At 46.1% G+C, this 26,267-nt stretch overlaps 1 protein-coding gene across 8 annotated transcripts; it reads right to left on the reverse strand.

Moving 5' to 3' along the window:
* Window positions 1-316: 316 nt before the first annotated feature.
* PRPF40A (pre-mRNA processing factor 40A) lies at window positions 317-19,268 on the reverse strand. Of its 8 annotated transcripts, none has more exons than XM_015869149.3 (26): window positions 18,758-19,268; window positions 17,158-17,295; window positions 14,672-14,752; window positions 13,523-13,553; window positions 13,291-13,313; window positions 12,584-12,661; window positions 12,370-12,480; window positions 11,808-11,928; window positions 11,168-11,192; window positions 10,073-10,360; window positions 9,613-9,718; window positions 8,946-9,010; window positions 8,306-8,470; window positions 7,840-7,948; window positions 7,498-7,648; window positions 6,684-6,817; window positions 6,467-6,581; window positions 6,211-6,302; window positions 5,952-6,068; window positions 5,569-5,706; window positions 5,040-5,135; window positions 4,207-4,293; window positions 4,023-4,119; window positions 3,729-3,790; window positions 2,466-2,600; window positions 317-1,363 (listed from the first exon to the last, which is right to left on the reverse strand). In XM_015869149.3, exons 1-26 carry the CDS (start codon window positions 19,112-19,114, stop codon window positions 1,271-1,273), a joined length of 3,015 nt encoding a protein of 1,004 aa, XP_015724635.2. In that variant the 5' UTR covers window positions 19,115-19,268; the 3' UTR covers window positions 317-1,270. The 8 variants fall into 8 exon arrangements, with proteins under 8 accessions (XP_015724635.2, XP_015724633.2, XP_085408282.1 ...); XM_015869147.3 differs by having other exon boundaries at window positions 6,211-6,314; XM_085552156.1 differs by having other exon boundaries at window positions 12,584-12,685.
* Window positions 19,269-26,267: the final 6,999 nt, after the last annotated feature.

Consider the following 26,267-nt stretch of genomic DNA (forward strand, 5'->3'; position numbering starts at 1 on the left):
CTTGGTTGGAGTTGTCTCATCTGAAGGTGCCATTTTTTTTGTACCATAGCTGTTATAAGGTGGGAAAAAAAGCCCACAAAAAGCCCCACAGCCCAAACAAGAGAAATCCTGAAAAGCACTTGGCTGTTAATGCAATGTGAACATAAAGGTTCACCTTCCCAGAGCTTGTTTGCTCGGCCAGGCAGAATGCACTGAAACCAAAAGCTAAAGGTGAACTCGGAGTGTTTTACTGTAAGCAGAGGTGGCTTAAACTCAGAAATCACAGGAACTGATCAGAGCCGCACGCAGCGTTGAAATAGAAATAAATACCAGCAGACAGCAGGAGACAAGGTTTAATCATTGATAGAAATGTACAAAAATATTCCAATCAAAGGTTGCGAAGGTACCACTGCAGCACGGCGCTGCCAGGGCTGGGCTCACGCTGACCTGCACAACTGCTGCTGCTGGTGGTACATTCTTCTGCAGATTTGTAAGGCAACGTCTCAATTTACAGTTTGATTTTTAATTCTGGTGGTGTAGATAAGCACAGAGAGCAGCTGTAGCGGCTTTATGTGAATACAGAAGGTGGCTGTGAGCAGCAGCACCCTCTGCTGATGGCACAGTGCAGGGCTGAGCGCAGCCACGTCTGCTTTTAATTACTGTACAAACTCACTTGGAAGTGATTGTTGGACACGGATCTCTCACAGTCTTCTGTTTCACATAAGCACTTGGTAGGAATGCAGGTCATGAAGGAGCAATTGCAATAGCTGACAGGTTTTTTTTTGCAGTACAGAGCAAGAAATGGATTCTTTACACCCATTGCCTTCCCCCCCTTTCAAAAATAATAACAAGTTCATAAAACAAATTAAGCCACAAGAAACTATATTAAGAATCTTTCTAAAAATGAAGCTCTACCTGCCCGCACAGCCGGGAAGAACAGTTACTGCCTTTCCAGGAAGGAGTGCACGGCGGTGCCACGCTCTGCTCAGCCTGCAGGTGACGTCCAGTGAGACCCGAGGTGTCTTCCATCGCTGTTCCCATCCAGGACTCCCTCCAGGGGAGCAGAGCGCCCGTGCTGCCCAACAGCAGGCGGCGTTAACTCAGGATTTCATTCACTTTTGTAGGCTCGGTGCCGGCCCCGTAAGAGTACTTGGATGTATTTATGTGGTACAATTAAAACCCACCGTGATTTCAACAATGGAACTCAGGATATCAGAACCCACATCCTGAATTAGACATTGGTTTCTTTTATTATGCCACAATGTAAACATATTTGGTATAAATAATCTTCTCATTGATCTTCATCCAGTTGTTCCAAAAGAGTCCGCCTCTGCTTTTCCAACTCCCCTTCGCTCAGCTCGCTGCCCGAGGTGTCCCAGTTGCCCTGCAGGGAGAGAAGGGGTGGTGAGAGCCTCACCCTGCTCTGTGCAATGCAGCCTCTCTGCTGTGCTGCCTGCAGGAAGACGCGGATGAGCGCCACGTTTTCCAGCAGGGTATTTTTAATGCAATATATTCAAGCATGGTGATCCCAATGTCACCTCACAGAGCACACAGGGCAGAGCTCAGAGCAAGGCACTGCAAGGGGAAGGGCTGAGCTCCTCCTGTGCCTGTGTTCACAACCACAGCTGAGCTCCTGCTCTCAGATGCCTGCATTCAGCACAGAACTGGGCTGGCCAAAGCAGATAATTTCAGAAGGCACAACAAAAAGCAGCCGTCTGCCCCCAGCCTCTCCAAGGCGAACCGTACAGGGAAGGACGGCACCATCAGCACAGTGCAGTAACGAGGCAGAGCACTGCCCCTCATGGAACCCAAAGAATGCCATTCTGCTCATTTGTTTCCATTCAAACACATCACTGAAACACTGCTCTGACCCTTCCAAAACAACCAGTGCACAGAACTATCACAGCAAAGAGCGACACTGCGGGCACAGCTACATTTCTGTGCACCTTCCCAGCTCAAGAAGGACAAGAATTAACTTCATCTTCCTGTGTCAGACTGGCAGCAGCCCAGCACTACCACAGCAGTGACGAGGGCACTCAAACTCCAGAATGGGAGAGCTGTGCAATCACCTCGGTGTTTGAGCAGCCGTCCTGCTCATCTCCTTTGAGATCAATCTGGCAAATTGGATGGAGAAAAGAAAAGCAGTTTGCTCATAAACAGCACTCTGCCACACTATGGGCTGTGCTTCCTTCGGTACCATCCATAAAACAGGCGGCCTCATCCACACCTTATCTCAACTGGCAACAAGTAGCATTAGGCCAAATAATAAATCCATTAGTAACAAACATTAAATGAGGGTGTAGGAGCTGCGTGATTCGGCTCTGCTTGAACATCTGGTTCCTTTTTACATATAGAATTGGAATATAAATAAAGCTTTAACACCTTATTGAAGTAAACTGTACAAAGCTATAAAGTTGGCATACTATAGCATCCCACTGATATATAAAGCCCAAAGGCAGCACATAAAAAGGAAAAAGAAAGCTTACAGAATCTTTTCCAGGTCGTTTTTTAGTCGGAGATTTATGTTTTGACTCAGATCTTTGTCTAGCTCTATCCTTTTCACTTTCTCTCTCTCTTTCTTTTTTGTCTTTTTCTCGTTCAATATCAGATTCTGGTGAATCCTTTGTAATAAAGGGAAAATATTCAATATTATTAAAAGTGTTCGGTATTACGGTTTATAGAATACTCACACCTCAGAGACATCTGATTTCATTTTAATAGAGGCCACGTCAGAAAGAAACTGCTGGAAGTGGCTGTGAGTTTAACACATCATAGTAACCAGGGCAGCAATAAGTAATGCAGAAACATTACTGAAGTTATTGCAAAAGGAGAGAGTCCTAAAAGACATTTACCACTTTTAGTGCATGCAAAGACAGGGCATGCTGGATCCATGCAATCAATCCCTTCTGTACACAAGTGCCACTCATTCCGTAACAGCTTTGCAAAGGGTGAAGTCTGCTAATTGTTCACCTGTTAACGGGGCTGCTTTGCCACCTAAGAATGCTCTCACACTCCTGTACTTAGCCTGCACTGAGGGCTCAGGTGCTGTGGCTGTTTCCATTCTGCATTTCATAAGCTAAACTTATTGACCCTGTCTGCATTGCAGTCCATCATCGATACCTTACTCCATGCCTAACACTGGTATCCATCTCCTCTTTGTGAACGCTGCCCACAGAAGGGCACAGCCAACTGCTCAGGAATTAAAGAAACAACACAACATCGTTGTTCTGAAAAGTTCTGCAGCAACCTGAGTTCAGAGACACCGATTTCATCCTTTACCTGACTCCAAAAATACACTTTGGCCTCCAGTGATGTACACAGGGGATGAAAGCTCTCTTTCTACTCTTGAGGTTCTACTGACGCTCTGGCTCATTTGATGTCAGAGCTGCTAACTCAACCCTGCTACGCAGGCAGATGAAAGGACTGATGCTCAGCATGAGGGGAAAGGAAAAGATCCAGCGCTCCACAACTGAAGTCAACTCCAAGACGTGCTGCGATGACAAGCAGCCAGGAGCAGGATACTGCAGTCCTCCCTATTTGCTTCAATAGCTGCAGTTTAACCCACCCCTCACGTTACTGTTCTAAATGGTTCAATGTTAAGGTACACGTAGCCTAGTGCTGATCTAGAGAAGTGCTTGCTATAAAGCCAGCTGGTAGCTGCCAGTATTTAACAAACAGGATTACTGTGACTGACCGTGAGGTGTCACGCTGAGCCTTAAGCCAACCCAAAAGAAGTGAGTTGTACTTACAGACTTGTGTCTTCTTTTCTTGCTCTTTTTCTTGTGCTTTTTTGACTTCTTGTAACTTCTCTCTGCAAACAAATGGAGGGGGAAAAATAAAATCAATAAAATTATAAATTAATTATAATTTAATACTGATCTAGTATTAAGCATGGATGTTGGTGGCCCTGCATGCAGCAGGGTGTTGGAGCTTGATGATTCTTGAGGTCTCTTCCAACCCAAGGCATTCTGTGACTCTATGGTAGTTACCCAGCAATAAACCACTAACAGCCATTTCAAAGCAAAGAACCAAAAGTCTCATACCAGATTCTGCGCTGGAGGAACGCTCAGAAGCGGATCTAGATTCTGAACGTTGCCTTTTCTTCTTTGAATGGCTGTCATCATCCTCAGTCTCTGAGCCCTTGAGACAGAGAACGTGGTTAGCAAGAGGACAGCAGTGCCCCAGTGGTGATAGCAGCAGATGCTGAGACATGATGAAAGGCCTTACCGAGCGAGAGCGGGACCGCTTCCTGTGGTGCTTTTTGGACTTTTTAGAGTGTTTCTTGTTCTTTGAATGATGATGCTGACACTCGTGCTGGATGGAGCACAACATGAAAAGATAAACGTTAGTCTGCAGGGCACACCGTGAAACCAGCAGCATCTCACATCATGCACAAGGCACCTACAGCTAGCAGTGATTAAAAATGGGATTACTAATAGTAGTGCCTCATTAAAGTCATAACAAGTGTATGGTAGCAAGGGAACAGACAGCTTCAGGTATGGATGCTTCTGTTACCCACATCCCTGCTTCAGTGCTTCCTATTTGAAGTGATTGCTCAGGCTGGCCAAGAACAGAACACAAACCTTGATTTGCAACATCTAAATTCTGAATTAAACCATTTTAATATCTGCAGACTGCAGTGAGTGAAACAAAAATACATCCCATCACCCAGGAAATGAGAACACCTCCCTGAATGAGACTGACGTGCCAAGATTCCTGCAAGTCAGCTCTTACTGTGGCTGATCCAGAAGCTAAGGGTGAGACTCCATTATAACCCCACGCACCACCAATAAGCTGCTCAGTCAAAATCTGAACTCCCCACAACTCTAAAACAAATCAGGGAACTCTGATATTAACTTCTGAAACTCCTCGCAGTGCAGATCAGAACCACCATGGATCAAATAATGCTGAAACGTTTCTGCACTCATCACTTTCAAGATGAGGTTTTGATATCCACACTTTTTGGTAATGCAGACCCTCCCCGTTCTGTATAATTTCAGAACCAATCAACTAAGCACTGTATTCCATATATTATCTCATCAGGAGAAAATAAGAATTACCTCGAGTACATGCATGAAATCTTTAAATATTCTTTTCCTTTCAGACTCCAGAGTGATGTCTTCAAATGCTGGCTCCTTCACAAACCTATCTCTGATCTGTTGGAGGAACAGCAGTGAAATACTGACATGAAATGCGGACACTGTGAAGTTTAAAGATGACATTACTCTGCCAGCTGGGAAAGCCATAGTGCCGTTAAAGGCTCACATTGTTTCTTGTCAGCTTTATAACCAGCAGGGTCTTTAATACAACTGCACAAATGGATACACGTGCATGCAGAACTGTTTTTTTTCTGCCTATGCTTCACAGGCTTTAACCTCCTCTTAAACCATTCACTTAAAAATAAACCAAATGGAGGTACTGATAGAACCAAATTTTTCAACTCCAATGGTGAAGTCTGCTCAAGAGGTGACTCATTCCTATGGGCCTGTGTAGTATAGACAGAAACCATGACCATAGAGAATGCAGGCTCATGTATCAATCCGCTGAATATATTCGGAATGGCTTCCACAATAGAGCAGCAATACGTACATCTTCCCAGACAGCGTCCAGCTCGATGGGAGGAGTGGCTTGTTTCAGCATGCTCTTGAAGGCCGATTCTTTCCGCTTCATTTTGCGAGCTTCTTCTTTTTCCCTTTCTCTTTCGCGGGCTTCTGCCTTTTCCAGCAGCTGCATCATATTCAAGTTGTGAGATCGTTTGAAGGATACCAAAACAGAAGGTTAAGAGTTCAGATTCATGCAATTTTTGGAAAGCCCAAAGTTCAACTTTGGAGTTTGCTGTTTATCACCACCCAATGCTTCAGAGCACACAGCGGTGTTTCTCAAACAGAAATGGTTGTAACAGTACATGGAACACAAGAGCTTGTTTTTGGTTCACAGGGATTTCATATCCATTCCTGTATATCAGTACTTACACTGTTGAAAGCCAGTTTGATATTTCCTGCATCTAAAGTGGTGGCTCTCTTAGTTGAGCTGATGACTGTAACGAAGTCTTCAAAAGAAGTATTCACTTCAACTACAAACCCTTTATCCTGTAAAAAACAAACAAATTGACTGTCTTGGCAAGGGAGAAATTGGCTACATGGGATCTCCCACTGTGTTCGTGGCCTATCTTCCAAAGGGAAACCTGTCCTCAGAAGAAAAACAGCACAACGGGGCGATTTCCCCTCTCACCTTTAAGATATCTTTTATGATCTTCTTCTCATCGTGGTAACGTGCTTTTAAGTCTTCAACGTAGAACTTGAAGAGATCAAGTGCTGTTGATCCTGATGAAGAAACTAGATAAGTCAAAAGCGAGCTCTAATAAAAGAGCTGCCTTTTTTGAATTATTTATAAATTTAAAACAACATTCAGACAACCCTGCTGCACACTGCCCACAGCTGAGAGCTTTACCTCTACCTTTCACAGGGTTGGAAGTATTCACTCTTACCAGGCTGACCAAGCATATTCGTGAATCTGATGTCAGAGCTGATGGTTGGGTACAGCTCCATCCACGAGGACATTGAATGCAGCTGTCCGTGCTCGTGCAGTTCATCTAAAAATATCTACAAAATACATCAACTACTCATTAGCTTCTTCCCAAGGAACGGAAAGCACAGACTATGTAATCATTTGACATGTCCAAGACAAACAGCAAGTCCACCAACCTGAAAAGATTCTCTGTTTTTCCTCTGCCTCCTTCTTTCTCTCAGTAAACTTTTCTGCTTTTCTTCTTCCTCCTCTTTTTCCAGTGCCCTGATGTGTTCCTCAAAGCAGATCAGTGCATCCTCCTTATCCATATCTAGCAACAGGTAACAATAGAGTAGTAAGTGTTAAGTGGTGATACTCACCAACTCTACAGTGTTCTTAAGAGACAACTAACTGCTGCCAAATTTACTCTTGATGGAGTGAGGGAAGATTCACTGACCACTGAACTATGTCAGACCCAAGCAGCAAATAACCCAATAACAATAAAACCAAACACCAAAAACAACAACAAAATCCAACCCGCTTCCCCTCCAACCTGCCCAGATTCTCACTGTCAGTACGGAGCACAGAAGCCTTGATGAGAAAAACAATCTCTCTCTACCTTACAAGGCAGCCTACTTTCTCACTGTACAATAACGATCACTTCTAAGCAAACAAACACAGCAGGACCTCAGCCTAGCAGAAGGCAGCCTAACTGTTTGCTACACTGGTTGTGCTGCCAAATAATGCTTCAAATTTCAGGGAGTAACAAATACCAAAGTAGATGGATCTCCACGGAAAAGGAACCCCTTGGTTTATCACTGAGATTACATCACTAATGCTTTCAGAAGCTGATGCAGCTTCCCCCCACTAAAAAGACACCAGGTCTCCATTCCTGCTGCTCAATGCCTGTCACAGCCGCTCCTGACTGCGAGCAAACCTTAACCAGGAATCCTCACTGCTAAAACAAATCCACTCCCTCATTCCCAACATATGAATGGACTTTGCACATACTCTGAAGTTCCTCATCTTCTGCAAACGTAGGGTTGTCCATCAGATACTGCTGAGCCTCTGACCAAGTGGTGCAGTAAGTGACGTTCGCCATGTTATCGAGGATGTTCTTCAGAGCCTCCCAGTTCCTCTTTCGTAACTGTTTGGCTTGTTCCTGCACAGAAGATGCAATAATGCAGCAGTGCTTCTACCTGGTTCTCAAATGCCTAATCCTACAAATTCCTCCCCTTCTGCCTGCATTTTTTTGAGCAATGCACAGAACTGCACTGCTTGCAAGATTTCTGTGTTCAGAGGTACTGGCCAATCAGCTTGCAAGTCAGAAGAACAGCTCTTAAAGACAGTTACCTTTTCTTTCTTAGAGAGAAAAAACAAGACATCTTCATAAATTTCCAGGCGGTCGCGCTCAGATATTGCATTCCAGACTTCCATCTCCCCAAACATTTGTTCAGCTTTTCTGTACAAAACAAGGGAAAAGCACATAATAATGTATTGGTGGTGACTGACTTTGAATGCCCCGCTGGCCTGCAATCATGTCAATCAATGCCTCATCAGCAGTAATTCTGTGCAACATCTCCCTCATTCCTGTCCTGGACAGCCTGGCTGTCAGCTTTCTCTCTTTGATATACAAACAAAAAACCAACCTGACTTTCACATACATTCTCTCATCTGTCTTCCTATCAGTGTTTCAGTTACAAGCTTTACAAGGCTGAGCACACAGCAACGTAAGCATTGCCAGGAGCAAGCTGGAAAGCCTGAAGGCCAAACTGGTTGAGTTGATAAAGGCCAGAAGTTGATTTTGGAATGCCCTTACTTGTATCGTGTCGTGGATGTCATCTTCTCGTGGTTTTCCAGGAAGCGCTGGAAGGACTCTTTAGCTTCTTTGTATTTTGATCTCGCTTCTTCTTTTTCTTCTTTTTCCGTCTGAACTTTATAAGCATTGAAGGCCTGCTTCTTTTCACTCAGCTTCGCCAAAGCGCTTCATAGCGAAAAGAAAAGAAAACATGAGTTACAGGAAAGGTGATTACATTTAAAAATCAAAACCGAAGACACAAAGCATGAAACTGATTTGAATAACCCAAATCTTTGAGACAAAATTAAATCTCATCCAAACAACCAGCCACAGTCCTGCCTCCCTCAGGGTTACCAGCAGGCTGTACTCACCCATTTCATACTGCAGTACGACTTTTACAGTGGATATGAGCCACTCTTATGTGGGTGTTTATGGCAGGCACCCGTTCTGAAATAACTCAGGAGGTATTTATCTCCATCATAACCAAAAGCGTGCCTTTACTCCTAAGCAAACTGTATGGACTGTACAGAATACCAGCTGACAGCTGCCACATCCTTCCCAAGTCACGAATGAATGCTCAGACCTGCACTTCTAAGTGACACCAGCCCATTCCAGACCCTCATTTATGGAAATCAATTATAAGTAAAGAATTGAGCAGTACCTGTATCTGGGATCATTAATGATCATTTTCATGGCTTGCTCCCAAGAAGCATTGGATGGCACCCGCTGTCAAGACATGACACCATTACTGATTTAGCATCAACATCCAACAATGAAAGAGAAATGCACTACACTCTTGGGGTCAGGAATACATTCTTTGTTTTAAAATTGACTTCAAGGAAAAATAAGTTCTCTCTAAGACAGACCAGCTCATGGGAATGCTGCATTCCAAACTTCAGCCTGTCAACCTTCTACTTGGATCTCTAACCTGTCTCTGAAGCACCTCGTGAAGGTGCCCATCCAATTACTCACTGCTCCAGACTGAATTCTGGAGAAACACCAGTTGGTTACACATTACAGTGGTTACACATTACAGTGGTTACTTCACGTTACGATGTGAGTACCATGTAAAAGAAGGAACAGAAAAACAACTGAGAGCTCTGATGAAAATCATGCACCTTGATCCTCATTCAAGATGTTCCTGATAAAGGCTTCAATATCTATGCTGGTCTCACAGTATTTTTCTTTTCTCCCATTTCTTGTCTAGTGTGTAAATCCTCTTCCCTCAGTGCAAACAACTCTGAGCAACAACAGCAACAGAACTCGAGCTATTCCTGGTTAGTGCAGCTCTGCCAGCTGTAAAGCAGAAAGCAAGCTGACTGAAATACCTTTTCTTTCAGGAGTTCTTTAAATGCCTGTTTCGCTTCTTCTTTTGTATTCCAGGTGTAGGTTTTTTTAACCGGCTGTGCATCATCGCCCTCCTTCTTTGAAGCACTATAAATAAAAAGACACCATTTTCATTTAAGCTTTTTTTTCCCCTAAGTTAAAACCATTCAGAGCCATTCAGGGTAAACCTATAATGTTACCCCAGAGTACCATGAAGTGTCTGAACCACAGACTGCTCTCTGGGAGCTTTAGGAGAAGGCTGGTAAGAGGAAGGCACTCATTTCTCTTCAAATAGGTTTAATAGTCCTTCCACTTATTCATCCTTCTCTGCTGCCACTGAGACTGATGCTTATGTCTCACTAACGAGTTGTCAAAGCAGACCAGTCAGCTAGAATGGAGGGTGAACCAAGTCTGCAAAGAAATGAAGTGCAGAAGAGCTGAACCCCACAGAACAGGACTTACTCTGCTGAACCGTCCTGCTTGGAGTCATCGGCTGCGTTAGTGGCACTTTCCGCACTCTGTTCCTGGGCTGCAGGTGCTGAAGTTGCTTGCTGTCCCTGATCCTCAGCTGTGGCTGCAGCAGCACTCTCGTTTTCCACCGCAGCAGAGGCAGCAGTGGTTTCTGTTTCGGAGGCTGCAGCAGTGCTGGCAGTACCAGCTGTGGCAGCTTCAGCAGCAGCCGTGGCTGTGGCAGCTGTGTTGGCTGCATCTGCTGCAGCAGTTGATGAAGCAGATTCTTCAGTCTTGGTGCTGTAGGTAAGAAAAATGGGAACAATCACGTTCAAGCCCAGGAAGACATAACAGCTTAGGGGAAGGCTGTAGCTTAAGGAAGTTAGAGATGTTCAGGAGCTGTTACAAAAAGTGTACCTAGGAGGAACACAATCTTAGCTCTCAAATAGGAAATGCTTTACTGAACTTGCTTATCTGTGTAGACCAGTCAGTTCAGTCCAAAAGAAAGCCAGAACATGAACATCTCACTGAGATGATCAAAGGCTGGAGCACCTCTGCTATGAAGAAAGGCTGAGGGAGCTGGGCTCATTTAGCTTGGAGAAGGGAAGGCTGGGGGAGACCTTGTTGTGGCCTTCCAGTACTCGAAGGGAGCATTTAAACAGGAGGAGGAACGGCTGTTTGTGAGGGTGGGCAGTGATAGGACAAGGGGGAATGGTTTGAAAGTGAGACAGGGGAGGTTTAGGTTGGATCTTAGGAGGAAGTTTTTCCCCCAGAGGGTGGTGACGCACTGTTCACAGGTTGCCCAAGGAGGCTGTGGATGCCCCATCCCTGCAGGCATTCAAGGCCAGGCTGGATGTGGCTCTGGGCAGCCTGGGCTGCTGGTTGGTGACCCTGCACACAGCAGGGGGTTGGGGCTGGATGAGCACTGTGGGCCTTTGCAACCCAGGCAACTCTGTGATAATTAAGAATTTCTATATATTAAGGCGCTATTTGGAATGCAAATCTCCAAGGGCCATGATTTATGATTCAAGGACAAGATTCTACTCTTAAAAAAGTAACAGACAGCCCAATATGAAACACAACAGTAGTATCAAAGTGAAAACACACCTGTTTTCTTCAGCTTTGATCAGTGCTAGAAGGGGGAAAACAAACAACACTTAAAATACAGTATCAGAAAAAGATGTTTTATGCATTGTAAAACGTTGCTGTATGCACAATTTAGCTTTCAATATTGTTGTTCTATTCCCTTTAAAACTAGAAAAAAATACCATCTAAAACAAACGTAGAAATCCCATTAAGTAAAAATTAAGGGTACGTTTCTGCACTTAAGATGATGATTTCAACTTCAACAGAGCAGTTTAAAGGACAAAGTCAGGCTTACTGGCATAGATCTTTCTTTTTTTTATGTTCAGCAGTGACTGTTAGAATAAGTCCTACCCAAAGTTTCTATAGCTTTCCAAAGGACTGACTGCTAAGTAATGGAGAATGGGTCTGCAGTGGGTCTGAAATAAAGGAGTTGAAGCACTGCCTGATGTAATGATAATGAGCTGCTGCTGCCACATAAACAGGGAAAAATGGGGGGTATTAAGGAAAAAGGGCTGGTGAGGTAGAAAGCACAGAAACGAGTGCTCCATAGACATCTCAGCCTACATTCTACTGTGCACAGCTAATGCCTCACAGATTTTTGCTCTAACACAGCTTGCAAACCCCCACCATCCCCTCTGCTCATCTTTGTTACCGACATTACCTTCCAGATCTTCGAGTTCTTTGGGTTTTGCCCAGCGTGATTCCTTTGTTTGGGAATTATAGTAGTATGGCTTTCCAGAATCAGATTTGTACTCTTTCCATGGGCACTTAGACAGCAATTGCTAATGGACAGAAAACCAAAGACATGAAATCAATCTTACTGTAGTATTTTAAACCTAGAAAGGTTGCTGGAAGTGAGCCTGTGATACTACTAAGCCAAGTGACAATTCAGGGATCAATGAACACAAGGGATCGTGTTCACAGTGTTCACTGACCCTCAATACTCTCTAGTGACACAAACACGTCACTCAGATAAGTGCCATCCTTTCAATAAAGGAAATTTACCTTAGAATTGAGGAAAAGATGTTTAGAATTTTGTTCAATTTGCAGCTTCAAGTTGCACCAATGTAAGGAAGGTGGTAAAAGCAGAAGAGTTGCAAAAATGTCTATAGGCTTTTGTTCGCACTGATAACAGTGTGTTGGCCCAGCTATGCCATGTGGCAGTCATGGAAGTCAACTGCGCCTTCACACCAAGTCACACAACAGCCTGTCTGAACTGTTACCTCAGCAGGGGTTTTAAGATCATCCGGCTTCTCCCACGTGGACTGCTTCGTTTCAGTGTTGTAGTAATAGGTTCTTCCATCAGGTGATTTGTGCTCCGTCCACGTCGATTTCTAGGCAAATTAAACAGAACGTTGATGATGACCAATAAATGCTGGCCAAGACGGTACTGAAAGCCAGCAGGATAAATTGGGTACAAATGGAAAGCAGATAAACCTGTTTTGAGTGCTCCTCACTGCCCGAACTGTTGGTTGTGGCTGTTTGCTGAGCTGCACAAACCACGGGATGTGTTGTCTGAGGGTGAAACAAAACAGAGCTCTGAAAAGACATCCTGATTACTGTTTGTTTTTCATTTCAATGTGCATATTAAATACGCTAAATAATTCAGTAGTGAAAGAAAGGCAGCAAAACAAGATCTAAGCAAATTTAAGTCAGTACTGTCTTCAGTAAACTCCTTGGTGTTGTCGCCTGCAAAGCACCCCTGTGTTAAGAACAGCACGGTAACTGCAGGCAGATTTCTACCACATGCTGTTCAGGTGGGTCAAAAATACCTCAAGAAGGTCCCAAGGAACTGTCACATCTACTTGGAAAAGCAGAAATAAACAATTCCACCGTTAAAAAATGGATGTCGATATAACAGAAAGCACCTTCTGCTTTAGTTGCAGCTCAGTCTCTTTAAATGAAAACGCTAAGGTCACAACAAACAATTGTGACAACCATATTTACTTGGTTGAGCAGGAGAGAAGCACCAGGAGCTATGAGCTTCAATGTTAACTTCAGATTGATAATTAGTGAAATCTTAAGTCACAGAGCAGCAATATAAGGAAGAAAACCAAGAAAGCCCAGGCTTTATTTTCCATCTGTGAAGCAAAGTTTGCACAGCACCACACTCAGAGACGTCCAGAATTCTGCTGCTCACTTACCTGAGTTCCAGGAGGTGTTACACCTGGTTAAAAAAACAGAAAGAAAAACCTGGTTGCTTTATTCCTCCTTATAACAATGCAGAAAGACTCAGATGAAAACATTACTTGTTTTTATAGGAGACAACAAAGGGAAACGATGTTTTGCAGAGAAATGTATTTTTCTTTTCCCCCCAAGACCTGACCTGACTTTGCTGAAATGCTTTGAAAACAGTAACAAAGAGCTCCTACTTACCTACTTGTGCATCCATGCTGTTCACCCCTGGCTGTGGAATCAAAGGACAGATATTTAAGCACTGACTGCAACTGTAACTTCATCAGTAAATACAGTTCTTAGCCCCACAACTGCTTCCAGCAGCAACCTGCTCTACTGCCTTACATACAACTTCCCAGCTTCCCATCAGCATTGCATTTATTACCGCTCCTTAAGGATGCGATCAGAGACGCTGAGCTCCACTGCACCAACAAAATGAATGTAAGAAAGAAAAAAGAAATCACATCAGACTGATGTCAGGACGTTGGTGGCCCTGCATGTGGAACTCCATGATCCCTTGCGAGCCAAGCCTTCCTGTGGTTCTATGAATTAGGTGAGACATCAGCTGGTAGCACTAAGCCAGAGGAATGAACCATTGATAACATTTACGATTTCAAAAAGGATTCTGTAAATTACAATTAAAAAAAACAGCCATTCTGTGTTTGTCTACATGGGCAAGTACTGCCAGGACCGTGACTGACTTCAGTGTCTTCTGACAGTGACCCATACACCACATCTCTTGTTTACCTCTCCAACTGCCAACCTCATCTGTGGTTGCTCTGTGGGCTGTGTGTGTTCCCCCCTCCCTTTTCCATTCCTTTTGGCTCCAGCACTTTCAGATTCATCTCTGAACATCTGACATTTTTTCCATAAGCTGTTATAGGAAATCCGTAATGACTTCAGCACGGGGGACAGAGGAGCATCACTAACACCCGCTCTGCTTGGCAGCTTTTAAAACACTCAGCACATCACTAAGTAGTTACATGAGCACAACAACTAACAAAGCATCACTGCCATGAATTAACCTCAGGAGTTATTAAACTTCGCTTGAATTACACTAAGAGTGTAACACACAACTCATTGAACAACACAGCAGCAGCGAGAAGCAGACCTGTAACTAATTAGCAGGTGCTTGATGAAGGCCCAACACTTCAGACAGTTCACAGCCTTTCCCTAGCATCACCACTTGGTCACCCAGTATGGCTCAATGTGAGCACTGTCCTCCCTATTGCTGCAATTAGCAATACCTTTCTCGTATCTAGTTGAAGAAAAACAAAGATTTGTCCATGTGAATCCAGAACAACAGCCACGCAGACATGTTAAAAGAGGGAAAAGTGAAATTAAACTCACCGGAACCGTAGGCTGCATAGCAGCTTGGGACATGTGAGACATCATCATTCCAGGCATGACCGACTGCATCATCCCAGGCATCTACGATTGAACAGTATTTCAGTGCACTTTATGATACTGCCCAAGGAGGCTGTGGATGCCCCATCCCTGCAGGCATTCAAGGCCAGGCTGGATGTGGCTCTGGGCAGCCTGGGCTGCTGGTTGGTGACCCTGCACACAGCAGGAGGTTGGAATGGATGAGCACTGTGGGCCTTTGCAACCCAGGCCATTCTATCAGTATGTGATATTTCAGATGTTGAATATGATAGTTCTTTATTTCGTTTGTTTCTAAGTATTTACATGATACTACACGTTAATGCAAACAAGCCTAGAAAGAATCTGGCAGCATCAGTGAAACTTGCAGAACTCTGATTCCTACAAAACCTATATTAGGAATAACACATCTCCCACAGTCCAAAGTCGTGTATGAAATAATAATAAAGACAACTATTGCAACTAAAGAAGAGCAACAGTAATGAATGCGCCGTGTGATCCTTTAGGAAAGCTGGTACTGAAATCCTGAGTTAGAACAGGAAAAAGAAAGGTTTGTGGAGATCTCCTCTAAACTGCATGCGGAATTAATGAAACACAGGAATGATAAACTCAGGTTAGTTCTGCTCACAAGTTTTTGCTGCTTTCAGGTTGCCTCCCTTTCCTCTTGCCTCTGCAAGAAGTAGAAAGAAAGACTTTAAAGGGGCACTGGAGGAATGAGTTTCTCCAAATAACTTCAGTACGGAGAGACCCGTTACATTTAAACAACAAAACCTACAACGTTTCTCAGCTATTTCTTTTAACCATCTGAACACATCCTCAATATGAGCATATAATTGGAAGCTGTACACAATACGAACCTGGCAATGGGCACATACACCGTATCACAGAACATTAATTGTGAGTCTGGGCTTGTATCTGAGTTTGCTGGGTGGTCTGATGAGACAAAGAGCAGCCACGGAGCTGCCACCCAGATCAGCCAGCCTCTGCTCTGATTGTTCTGCTCACCATCTCAAAGGGATGGTCATGCAGAAGTCATGCACTGAAGGGATATACACCTCAAAGATGCAACAGTTGTACTGGAAGTTTAATATCTTGCATGCCTACTGTTACTTTCTTGCTGATATGGCTTCATAGAACTACTGAGCCATTAAAAGAAAGTGACAAAAGGAACTTAACTGAGGTCCCTTCCTATGGGATTTCTTGGCCACCGATTCCAGACAGACCTCTAGAAGTCAACCCCCTTCAATCTTTCAGTTATGTCCTTTTACCTTTATTGTCCTGGCCAAGTGACCATATTCCCCCAGTACCTTCAGGGAGCATCAGGGTGCCACTCTCCTCATCTTGCACCTCATGCAGAGAGAAGGATATGGGGTAGGGCTACTGCTCCACCCTCATCCCATAAGGTTTTGCTGGGAGGATGAGGGAGGAAAGAAAGACTGGAAGGCGCCCTACCCCCCATCCCATTCCTTGCCATCCTGTAGAAGCAGGAGAAAGCACTCTTGCCCCACTGCTACTTCCATCAGAGGGACTCTGAGGTTGTTGAAGCTTCTTAAAAGCTCCAGCCCAGGTCCTCCAGAAACCCTGGACACTGCCTGGGCTCTGTGTGATGCCAGCACAACAAAGGAAAGTAAAAAAAATAAGGCCTTCTTCTGCATGATGCTGCCAGGAGGTCATATGTTGCTATTGCCTGTGCAAACAGTCACCTGCCCTACAGTGTTTCTCTTCAGAAAGCAGAAAAACAAGCTACAGCAATGTTCCATCCTGCAAAGTTTTGCAAATAAACCTCTGATAGATGCGGGAAGAAAGAGGTTATCATCCACAGGATCAAGCCAACATAAGCTGACACCTTCACACTTTTGGTGTGAGTGTGTCACTGCCCTATCCCATCCTCAGAGCCATAGGATAACTAAGCCCTCTCCTTGCCATGCCATTTACCTGGAGCTTGTTACTCTACAGCTACCAAAAATGCATGAGTTCTCCATCCCTATTGCTCACTAACACACTGCAGGCTAAAATACTCACAGAATGTGCAAGGACAATGGAACAGAACTTAAAACCAACACACCTCTTAAGCAGAGGAGCAAAATGGAATTGCTGCTGGAGTTTAATAAATGCAAACAACAGTTCGCCTGCTCTAACAGGCTGCAAAACCATGCTGAAGATTCCTCTCAGGCTTTTACATAGGAGCAAAACAAAAATCCCCATCCGCAGGTTCTATCCAAGGTACTGCAGAGGAAAACAAGAAAGGAATTGCCTGCATGACCCTGAGGGCCCCCTAAAGAGCCTGAACAAAGTGCATCAATTACCTGCTACAGTTTCAGTGTTTTCTGCCTGGATAGAAAGCTCAGAACACCTTGAATTATGAGCCTCATTTGCAACTTATCATGTGTTGGGATGACCTGACATCATTACAGGAAGAAAGAAGAAATAAAGCAATGATACAAATGGCTCACCTGCCCCATTGGCGGTCCTCCCATTGGGGGCATCATCTGAGGCATCATGCTGTGTGGAACCGGGGGCATGTTTGGTGGCCTCTGACCCATAGGGTGCATTCCCATGGGTGGGTAATGCGGCATCCCCGGGTGTCCCATCTGAAAGACAGCAACAAACAACACGTGAGCACGAAGCTGACAACCCCCACATGCCTCAGATAGCACTAATAGAGATGCTCAGTGCTGAAACTTATTGACTTGTATTTGGGTTTGAGCTCAATACTGCCTAGCAGCAAGCAAGATAATGGCCATAAGCACCTGGTCTCCTACATCCCCTTGTCAGTCTGAGAACTAACAAGGGCATTTCAACCTCAAAATCAACACGCAAGCAGGAAAAAAACCCTGTGACAATCATTTATCTTATGGCTTGTCACAGGAAAACACACTGAATTTATGACTTCTAAATGTATTTCCATACAGCTCTGATCAATGCAAGTGAGACGAGCAGAAGCTCTCTGTCTCCTTGTGAGTGAGAGCAAAACACATCAAATACGATCATCACCGTCTTATTTTCCTCCAAACACGGGACCTGCTGCTGTTCCAGCACCTGGCACAGTGACGAGGAGATGCCTAGTAGATATATTTTCACAGAATCACAGAATTATCAAGGTTGGAAAAGACCTAGAAGATCATCTAGTCCAACCATTCCCAATACTTCCAGGCTAAATCATATTCCTCAGCACCACATCCAAGTGTTTCTTGAACACTCCCATGGTCGGTGACTCCACCACCTCCCTGGGCAGTGCATTCCAGTGCCTCATCACCCTTTCTGAGAAGCAACATTTCCTAATGTCCAGCCTGAATCTCCCCTGATGCAGCTTAAAACCATTCCCTCTAGTTCTATCATTGATTACACAAGAGGCCAACCCCCAGCTCACTACAACCCCCCTTCAGGAAGTTAGAGAGAGCTAGAAGGTCTCCTCTGAGCCTCCTCTTCTCCAGGCTGAAACTTCATATATTTTATTTATATATATTTTATCATATATATATATACATATATATATATATACACCACCCACATCCCTCAGTGCCACATCTACGGCTCTGGGGTGGTGATCCAGCTGCAAGGGCAGCTGTCAGCACCCACACGGACACAAACACCAGCACTGCTTGATGCTGGGGATAAGAGCAGGTCGCAACCACCCCAGAGCAGCGGAACCAGGCGGTACCTCATTGCAGCCTTTCAATACCTGAATGAAACTTACTTCCAGGAGGGGAGTAAACTCTTGGAAAGGGCTGACAATAGCAGGACACGGGGAAATGGTTTTAAGTTAAAAGAGGGAAGATTTAGGTTGGATGTTAGGGGGAAGTTCTTCACTAGGAGAGTGGTTAGGAACTGGAACAGGCTGCACAGGGAGGTTGTGGATGCCCCGTCCTTGGAGGTGTTCAAGGCCAGGTTGGATGGGGCCATGGGCAACCTGATCTATGGGGTCTGTATGGGGATCTATGGGGTCTCTATGGGGATCTATGGGGTCTATGGGGTCTCTGTGGGGATCTAGGGGGTCTCTGTGGGGCCCCCATTTCGAGCCCTATCCCCGTCCCCCCTTATACCCGCACTCACCATGATGGCGCTGCGCTCCCCCGGTCTCATGGCGGTGCTGAGCAGGCTGCCCCCCCCGCAGCGCCCCATCATTCTCCCTCTCAGCGGCTGGCGCGATGTGGGCCCGAACGGCATCAGCGGCTCGGGCTCCCCGCGGGGCGGGAGCAGCGGGGCCAGCAGGCTGACTGGCTTCCCCGCCGGCCAATCGGGACGGCCCGTCAGCCTGCTGCCCTTCGGCGATTGGTCGGCGGCCGAAGCCACGGGCCGGACGGCGTCCCCCGGCGTCAGCTGCATGAGGGGAGGGGGCTTCGGCAGCGAGAACGGCAGCGCCTGAGGGGAGGCCGTGGCCGCCGCCGCCGCTGAGTCCCCTCCGGACATGGTGGCCTAAAGCCGGGAGCGCTTCTCCGCCCCACGGACGGGAACGGCGAGAGCAGGAAGAGAGAGAGAGAGAGAGCGAGGAGCGGGTGCGGCCCGGCCGGGCGGAGAGAGACAGAGCGGGAACTGCGGCCGGACCGGGAGCGGGGCCGAGCGCGGGGAGCGCTGGGAAAGCGATCACGTGGGCTGCGGGCGGACCGCACCAACGGCGCCGCGTGAGTGGGGGTGTGGCGCTGACACTTCCGCTTCTCCCGCCTCAGCGAGACGCGAGGATTCGGCCTCCTCCCCCCCCGTCCCGCGGCAGGTGGTACGTGCCGGCGCTCAGACGCGGCCTCAACGCGCCCCCCCCCCGCGCACTGCTGACTTGGTACGTGCCGGAGCGGGGAGGAGGCGGCCACCCCCAGCAGCGCCGCGATGTGGTACGAGCCGACGGGGCATGACGGTACCACAGAGTGAGCAGGGATGGAACGGACACCGGGGATCATGGAGTTACAGCACCCAATAGCAGGGACACCAAACATACACCTTGACTACATCAGGTTGCACAGGAGACCCCATAGATCCCCACAGAGACCCCATAGACCCCATAGATCCCCATAGAGACCCATAGACCCCATAGATCCCCATAGAGACCCCATAGACCCATAGGTCCCCACAGAGACCCCATAGACCCCATAGATCCCCACATAGACCCCATAGATCCCCACAGAGACACCATAGACCCCATAGATCCCCATAGAGACCCCATAGATCCCCATAGATCCCCACATAGACCCCATAGACCCCATAGATCCCCACAGAGACACCATAGACCCCATAGATCCCCATAGAGACCCCATAGATCCCCATAGAGACCCCATAGATCAGGTTGTGCCCATGGCCCCGTCCAACCTGGCCTTGAACACCTCCAAGGACGGGGCATCCACAACCTCCCTGGGCAGCCTGTTCCAGTTCCTAACCACTCTCCTAGTGAAGAACTTCCCCCTAACATCCAACCTAAATCTTCCCTCTTTTAACTTAAAACCATTTCCCCGTGTCCTGCTATTATCAGCCTTTTCGAAGAGTTTACTCCCCTCCTGGCAGTAAGTTCCCTTCAGGTATTGAAAGGCTGCAATGAGGTCACCCCGCAACCTTCTCTTCTCCAGGCTGAACAAACCCAACTCCCTCAGCCTGTCCTCACAGGGGAGCTGCTCCAGCCCCCTGATCATCTTCACTATTTGTGCCCATGGGGCCGGTGCGGCTGATCCAAGTGTTTGCTATGGGGTGACAGACAACGCTACATGTATTACAATCCAGTATCATGTATGCGCTGTGTTAACGTCGGGTCTTTGTGTTATTGCTGTGAGGTTCCGCTGGAAGGTGCTACCCACACCACGTTGTGGGTTGTGTAGGACAGGGCCCATAATTGGGTTAGAACTTATGTTGAATATACTCAAATTGATGTGAACTTCTGTCACTGAAGAAGGAAACGTCACAGGGAGCTGGAGCTGTTGGTCTGGATGAGGATTTTGCTGTGATGGCACTTGGGCTGTGTTGAAGTTGGGTGGGTTGAATCGCTGTGTGATAAGAGGCAGCTTGTGGGCAGGATATTAAACCTTAACATCACACCAAACAACGGCAGTATCTTCATTGCTCCTTAAAGCCAACAAAAGCTGACATGTCCAACTATGATTTAAGACTTGATTATTACAGTTGAAATTAGAGTTTTTTTAGTGCAAAACTACATGCTTTAATGGCTGTATTTCATCTGTCATCACAGTGAATCTGAATCTAACTTTTGGTCTCACAAACTGCCCAGTTGATGCTTTCCTGACCAGGTTTCCACATGAACAGCGTAAGCACGTGGCTATGTAACGTGTAATGCTTGGGAAAGGCTCATCATGATGCTCATCATGAGAAGGAGTTGGCCCCGCCTGAGAGGTCTGGGGTCCTGATGGAGAAGCTGCTGATCCCCCTCACCTGTGTCATCCGAGTGGTTTGAGGTGAATCAAATATGACGGTCTATATCAGAAACGCATTGGGAGTTCAGCTTCGTAATTATTTATAACTGATGTCTCTTGAAGAAGTGCTGAGAGCTGCTATCAAGATGCAGATATGGATGGTAAGGAGTGTCCGCTGGGGGCTGAGCAGGTGACAGGTGTTGGCTTCCTCTAGTGCTGCCCAGCACAGGAACCCCAGGTCTGCAGTTTTTAAGCCTTTTCTTGAGGCCTTTTGCATTTGTTTTACGTTGTTAAATACTTGTCTTTCTCCACCCTTCCTCTCTGGCCTCTGTGTGGGAAGCAAGCAGTGGTTCGCTCCTGTTTCTTGCTCACTCGTGGCCAGCAGGGTGAGGCCTTGTCCATGGAATGAATGGGTTCCAGTCTGACCAGCTGAGGGCAGAGTTTGGTGCTTCTAAGTCTTGGGGTTCTGTTTATAAACCAGGAATGGCTGTTAAAGGCAAGGGGAAAAAAAAAGAACACTTCAAAGATACATATATTTTTTCAGTTTCAAAGGGAAAAAATCCTGTCCTGCTCCATGTGTGCTGGGAACAATCATTTTGGTTGCAGTCGTGTTAAGTAATGAGCAAATGGGTCTGAAAAACAGGGTTGCCTTAGCAACTACAGCCTCGGCTTCTGGATAGATCGGAGCTATTGGTTTCTAATAGATTGAGTTCAAGAAATCTTGCTGGGCTTTAGGGGAAAAAAAGGGGCAAAATGGCATTCAGTGTGAAGGCAGCCGGGTTGTGGTTCAGCTGCCGTCTGGCTGCTGCATGGCACGTGCAGCACAGCTTGTTTTCCTGTTGGAGCTTCAGCACTTATTCAAGTGTTGAATTGATGTGGTTTATTAATAACAGATATTGAAAATGATGCTGTTTCAAGGTTCATTGTGTTTTTAGTCCGTGTTAAAGTTCTGGTTTAAGACCGGCGCCTGGTAACCAATTTTGATACGGCTAATGTGGGATTTGATGCTGAATATTGGTGTGTCCTATGCTATTGTTTTCACGTGCTTGTTTTGTTTTGTAGGAATCATGCCATCAAACACAGATCAGTAATGCTTGTTGCTTGATCCTGCTGCTGGATAGCTGATGAATTCATGGATTTAAGGCAAATAATCCGTATTTCATTACCAGCAAGTGCTAGAAATAAAAATGTACTCTGCACTATTGCTTGAAAAAACAAATCCTCAAGTCATAAGAGAGGATTAAAGTTGGGGAAAAAAAATCTCTCAAGAGAAAAACGAAGGGAGTAACGACATCTGCTTTGTAGGATCCAGCCCTTCAGCTGGCCATAGGGACCTCTGGAGCCTTTATGCATGGAATAAAAGGGGATGCGGCGAGTGAGGAACAGCAGAATAGCAAGCAGACCAGTGCCAGTGGTGTAAGATGGCATTAGGAGGAGTGGAGTTTTGGTCTAATGGGTCACGGAAAGTACGTTCTACCACTCATAATGCTGGTGCCTAGAAAGAAACTGTGTTACTTTTGTTTCATTTCCTTCCCAGGATGGTGTTCCTCCATCTATAAAGCCATTGGTTGCAGACTAATATGCCAATTCAAGTGGCTCTATTGAAGCTGTAAGGTTGGAGCACCAGTTTCTCAGTAGTGGGACATTACCTGGCTGTGAGCTGGCCTTGCTCTGGTGGGTGTCCTGGTGTTCCCCCACAGTGAGCTCTGTTCTGGTTCTGTTGGAAGCCTTCCTGGTGCTTCTGCCAGGTTTATATTCCACTTCAATATCTGGCTATTCAAATGAACAACCTTTTGGAGCGTCTCATTTGACTTTGACTTAAATGTTTGTCTGGATAAGGAGCTACGAGATCTGGTTTAGTGGTTTGCTGTAGCTACGGTAATGGGAGGATGGTTGGACTGGATGATCTTGTAGGTCCTTTCCAACCTTGTGCTTCTACAATTCTACAAGATATGGTTTGCTGCTCCTACTCCTTCCTATGGAGGCCTTTTTATAGATACCCTGTAGCACCGTGGTTTATTGCTTAATAGAGACGAGCATTTCCTTAAGCTTATGGGGGGGGGTTAACCACAGTTACGGGTGAGTTCTTGAAGCATTTTTGAATTTAGTGCTTTTATTTAATGTTTGTAAGCAAGTTCAAAGGAGTCAGATACAAATGTCTCATTATGGCACGAGGACAACAGCACGGCGTTGGGGATTGAGCTGTTCTGTTGCAGCGCACAGAAATGTGGCAATGAACTTTTTCCCTTGTGCTTTAGAGCATTAAAACAGCTGTTTTGGATCAGAGCAAAGTGGGCAGCAGCTGTGGCAGTGATCTGCCCGTGATTAGTGGGCTCAGGCACTCATGGAGTCGCAGATGGGCTTTTTGCTCTTAAGGGCATTGTGCTTTTAGGGCTCCCACTTTTGCACCGGTGTGCTTCTTAAAGTGCTAAAGGTTTTCCCAGCTGAACGTCCTCACAGCATCACACAGCGAAGAGCTCTTGGGGACAGCATCCATGCAAAGACATTGCACGCTCCGCCTGTGTCCCAATGGGCACAAACGGCACTGATTGCATATTAAAGCCATTGTCACCATCACAACCTGGGAGGAGAGCAGAGTGCCAGGACACTGCGGGACCCTGAAGATTGTCTTATAAATAAACATCTCAGATTTGTCTGAAGCCGCAGCGTGCGATGTATGGAGCATTGGATTCTGACCATGTTACACAGAGATTGCTGCTAATGGCTTTTGGCAGCGCAGTCACCAAGTCAGAAAGCTGAGATGATTGCAGATTGTCTGCTTCCATACAGACCATACAGCTGCCTGGAAGACAGTGGAGGAAGCGCTTAATTGATGTTTGTTCTTGTCAATGTGTGATCAGGTTTTGATGCAAGGTTCTCCTCTTTTGTGCTTTTTAGGTCCAATTTTAGTTAAAGTTTGTATTCTATACTAAACAGTTGTGCCAGTGCAACCATCAGCATCTGCCACCGAGGAGTTTAAATTTAGGACGTGTTGCGGAAATCTGAACAAGTTTTACTGTTTGGGTTAAAATGTTTTCGGTGTTTTTCCTCTTCAGCTGCTGCTCTGGGTGCCATAAAACAGCAATCCAAGGGGTTTGCTCTGAAAGCATCTCTTTGTGCCCTGGGCCAGTGACCCCACTGCTGTGCCAGTAAATCATGGCAAGCTGGAGGAATCCCCCTGATTTCTGAGCTCCTAATCCTGCAAAGCCTGTAAATGATGGCTGGCTTAGCTTTGTTTCTGATAAAACGAGGCTTATGAGATGATGACATTTGCTGCCTGCTTCTCCTCTGCTCTGTTTCGTGTCACCACCCAAGAGATCTCTGGAGCCCCTCAGTGCAAGGCTGTGAGCTTAGTGGTACAACAGTACTGTCTGCTGGAGACCAAGGAAGGAGCCTGGGTGGGACAACAAAGTGCTGCTCCTGGTTCATGGCTCTTATCTCGCACTAATTTGAGGTATTTGATATCAAAATACATTTTACAGCCTGCTTCCTTTATTTCAAAAGGTGTTTCTATTAAAATAGCTGTTGAAGCTCAGACGTGGCCACCCAGCAAATGATGCACTGTGAGGGGTAGCGTTCTGGAGGGTTCTTTTCTGCCTGCTTGTCTTCAAGTGCACTGCAGAGCACTCGGACCTCTTACAGCACAGCCCTGGGGATGTTGCACTGTCTGTAGCTGCCTTTGGTACCATGGAACCGTGCCTTATGCTGAGCCTTGCACCCTTCTGAGCACAGTCAGCTCCCTGCTGTAGCTTGGATGTGTCTGCCCATGGAGGTGCAGGGCTGGGGCATTGTGCTCTGAGGCCGTGGAGCTGGAAGAGTGGAGGAGCAGCACCACTGTGCTCACAGCACACTCTGCCTTTCTTCTTTATTTTATAGCTGAGCTCTGGATGGAATCATGGTCTTTCAGCCATAACCACCCCACGCCATCTCCTCCCCTTGGACAAGTTTGAAATGGTTTCGGTGTTTGCAGATGATTCACCGTTCCTGCGTTACGCAGCGTGTGAAGCTGTTGCCTGTGCTCGGCCAAGCACGCCCAACGTTCACTGGGGATTTTCAGAGGTTATTTTTAGCTTTTCCCAATAATTCACAGATTTGGATTAAATTTCACTCTATGGAGCAGTTTAAAGCAGTTGGTGTATGCTAAACGTCTGTCACTGGAAACCGTGACCTACAAAAACTCTGCTATAATATCCTAAGCAGTGACTTACATCCACACACATGCTGGAAGTGCATCCAGACCGAGCTTTGATTTGCATCGTTGCGTCATCCAGGCTGTGCTGCTGCTTCCCTTGGTGGGAAAGGAGAGTGAAGGCCAGAGATATTTGAGCCAAGTGAATCAAAGGAGAAGCAGAGGATTGTAGAGTTGTTAAGGCTGGAAAGATCTCTGAGGTCACCAAGTCCAAACCCAGCAGCCCTTCCCCACCGTGCCCACTAGCTGTGTCCCATGGCTTTATGCAAGGAAAACACATCAGATTGACTTTTCATAGTGCTGCTGTCTCTGAAGGGTTTACTTATATACTTTGTAATGGAAGTGGGGGCTTTTTAGTTCAGCTTCTTTGAGTACACTAGAAGAAAAGCACAAGTAGAGGAACTGTCAAGGTATCTCAATGGCACCTGGCTAAAGAGAGGTAAACTGATTGGCCCCAAACATGAGGAAATGTGCATTGCTTGTGGGGCTGCCAGCAGAGCTCCTGAGGCCTCGGCTCTTGATGCAGCATTCCACTTATTCCCTCCTGTTTCTTAGAACCATAGAAAGACTGTGTACTGTGATACTGTGACTTGGATGGAAGGGGCCTCATCTGGTTGCCAGCCCTTAAGCACAGCCATGCTCATGTGGGTGGCTATTGAAATGCTTCCCCTGCAGCACAGGACTGCTCATTCCCCAGGTACCAACCTGGTGCAGTGATCTGCATTGACCACAGTAACTGTGAGTGTAACTCTTATGGCTGGAAGAGAAATAACGTTGGCTTTTGATCTTGGGATGCAGCTGCGTGAAGAACTGAACATGAAAGCAAAGAAGATGACATCCCGGTCAAGTATTTCTCAAAAGAGACTTTTACCTATCATGAACTCTCTTATTTTTAGGGCTTTCTAGGACAAAATCTGCACGTGAGGATGGAGCTCTTGGTGGGAGCATGCTGGTGGCTGTGTCATGGCAGTGCTGAGCAGTGCTGACCAGCCCTGCTGCTCTCTTGAAGCCAAAAAATAGATGGCAG

The sequence above is a fragment of the Coturnix japonica genome, chromosome 7 (assembly GCF_054131305.1).
Source record: "Coturnix japonica strain WE chromosome 7, WE-NBRP24, whole genome shotgun sequence".
NCBI lineage: Eukaryota > Metazoa > Chordata > Aves > Galliformes > Phasianidae > Coturnix > Coturnix japonica.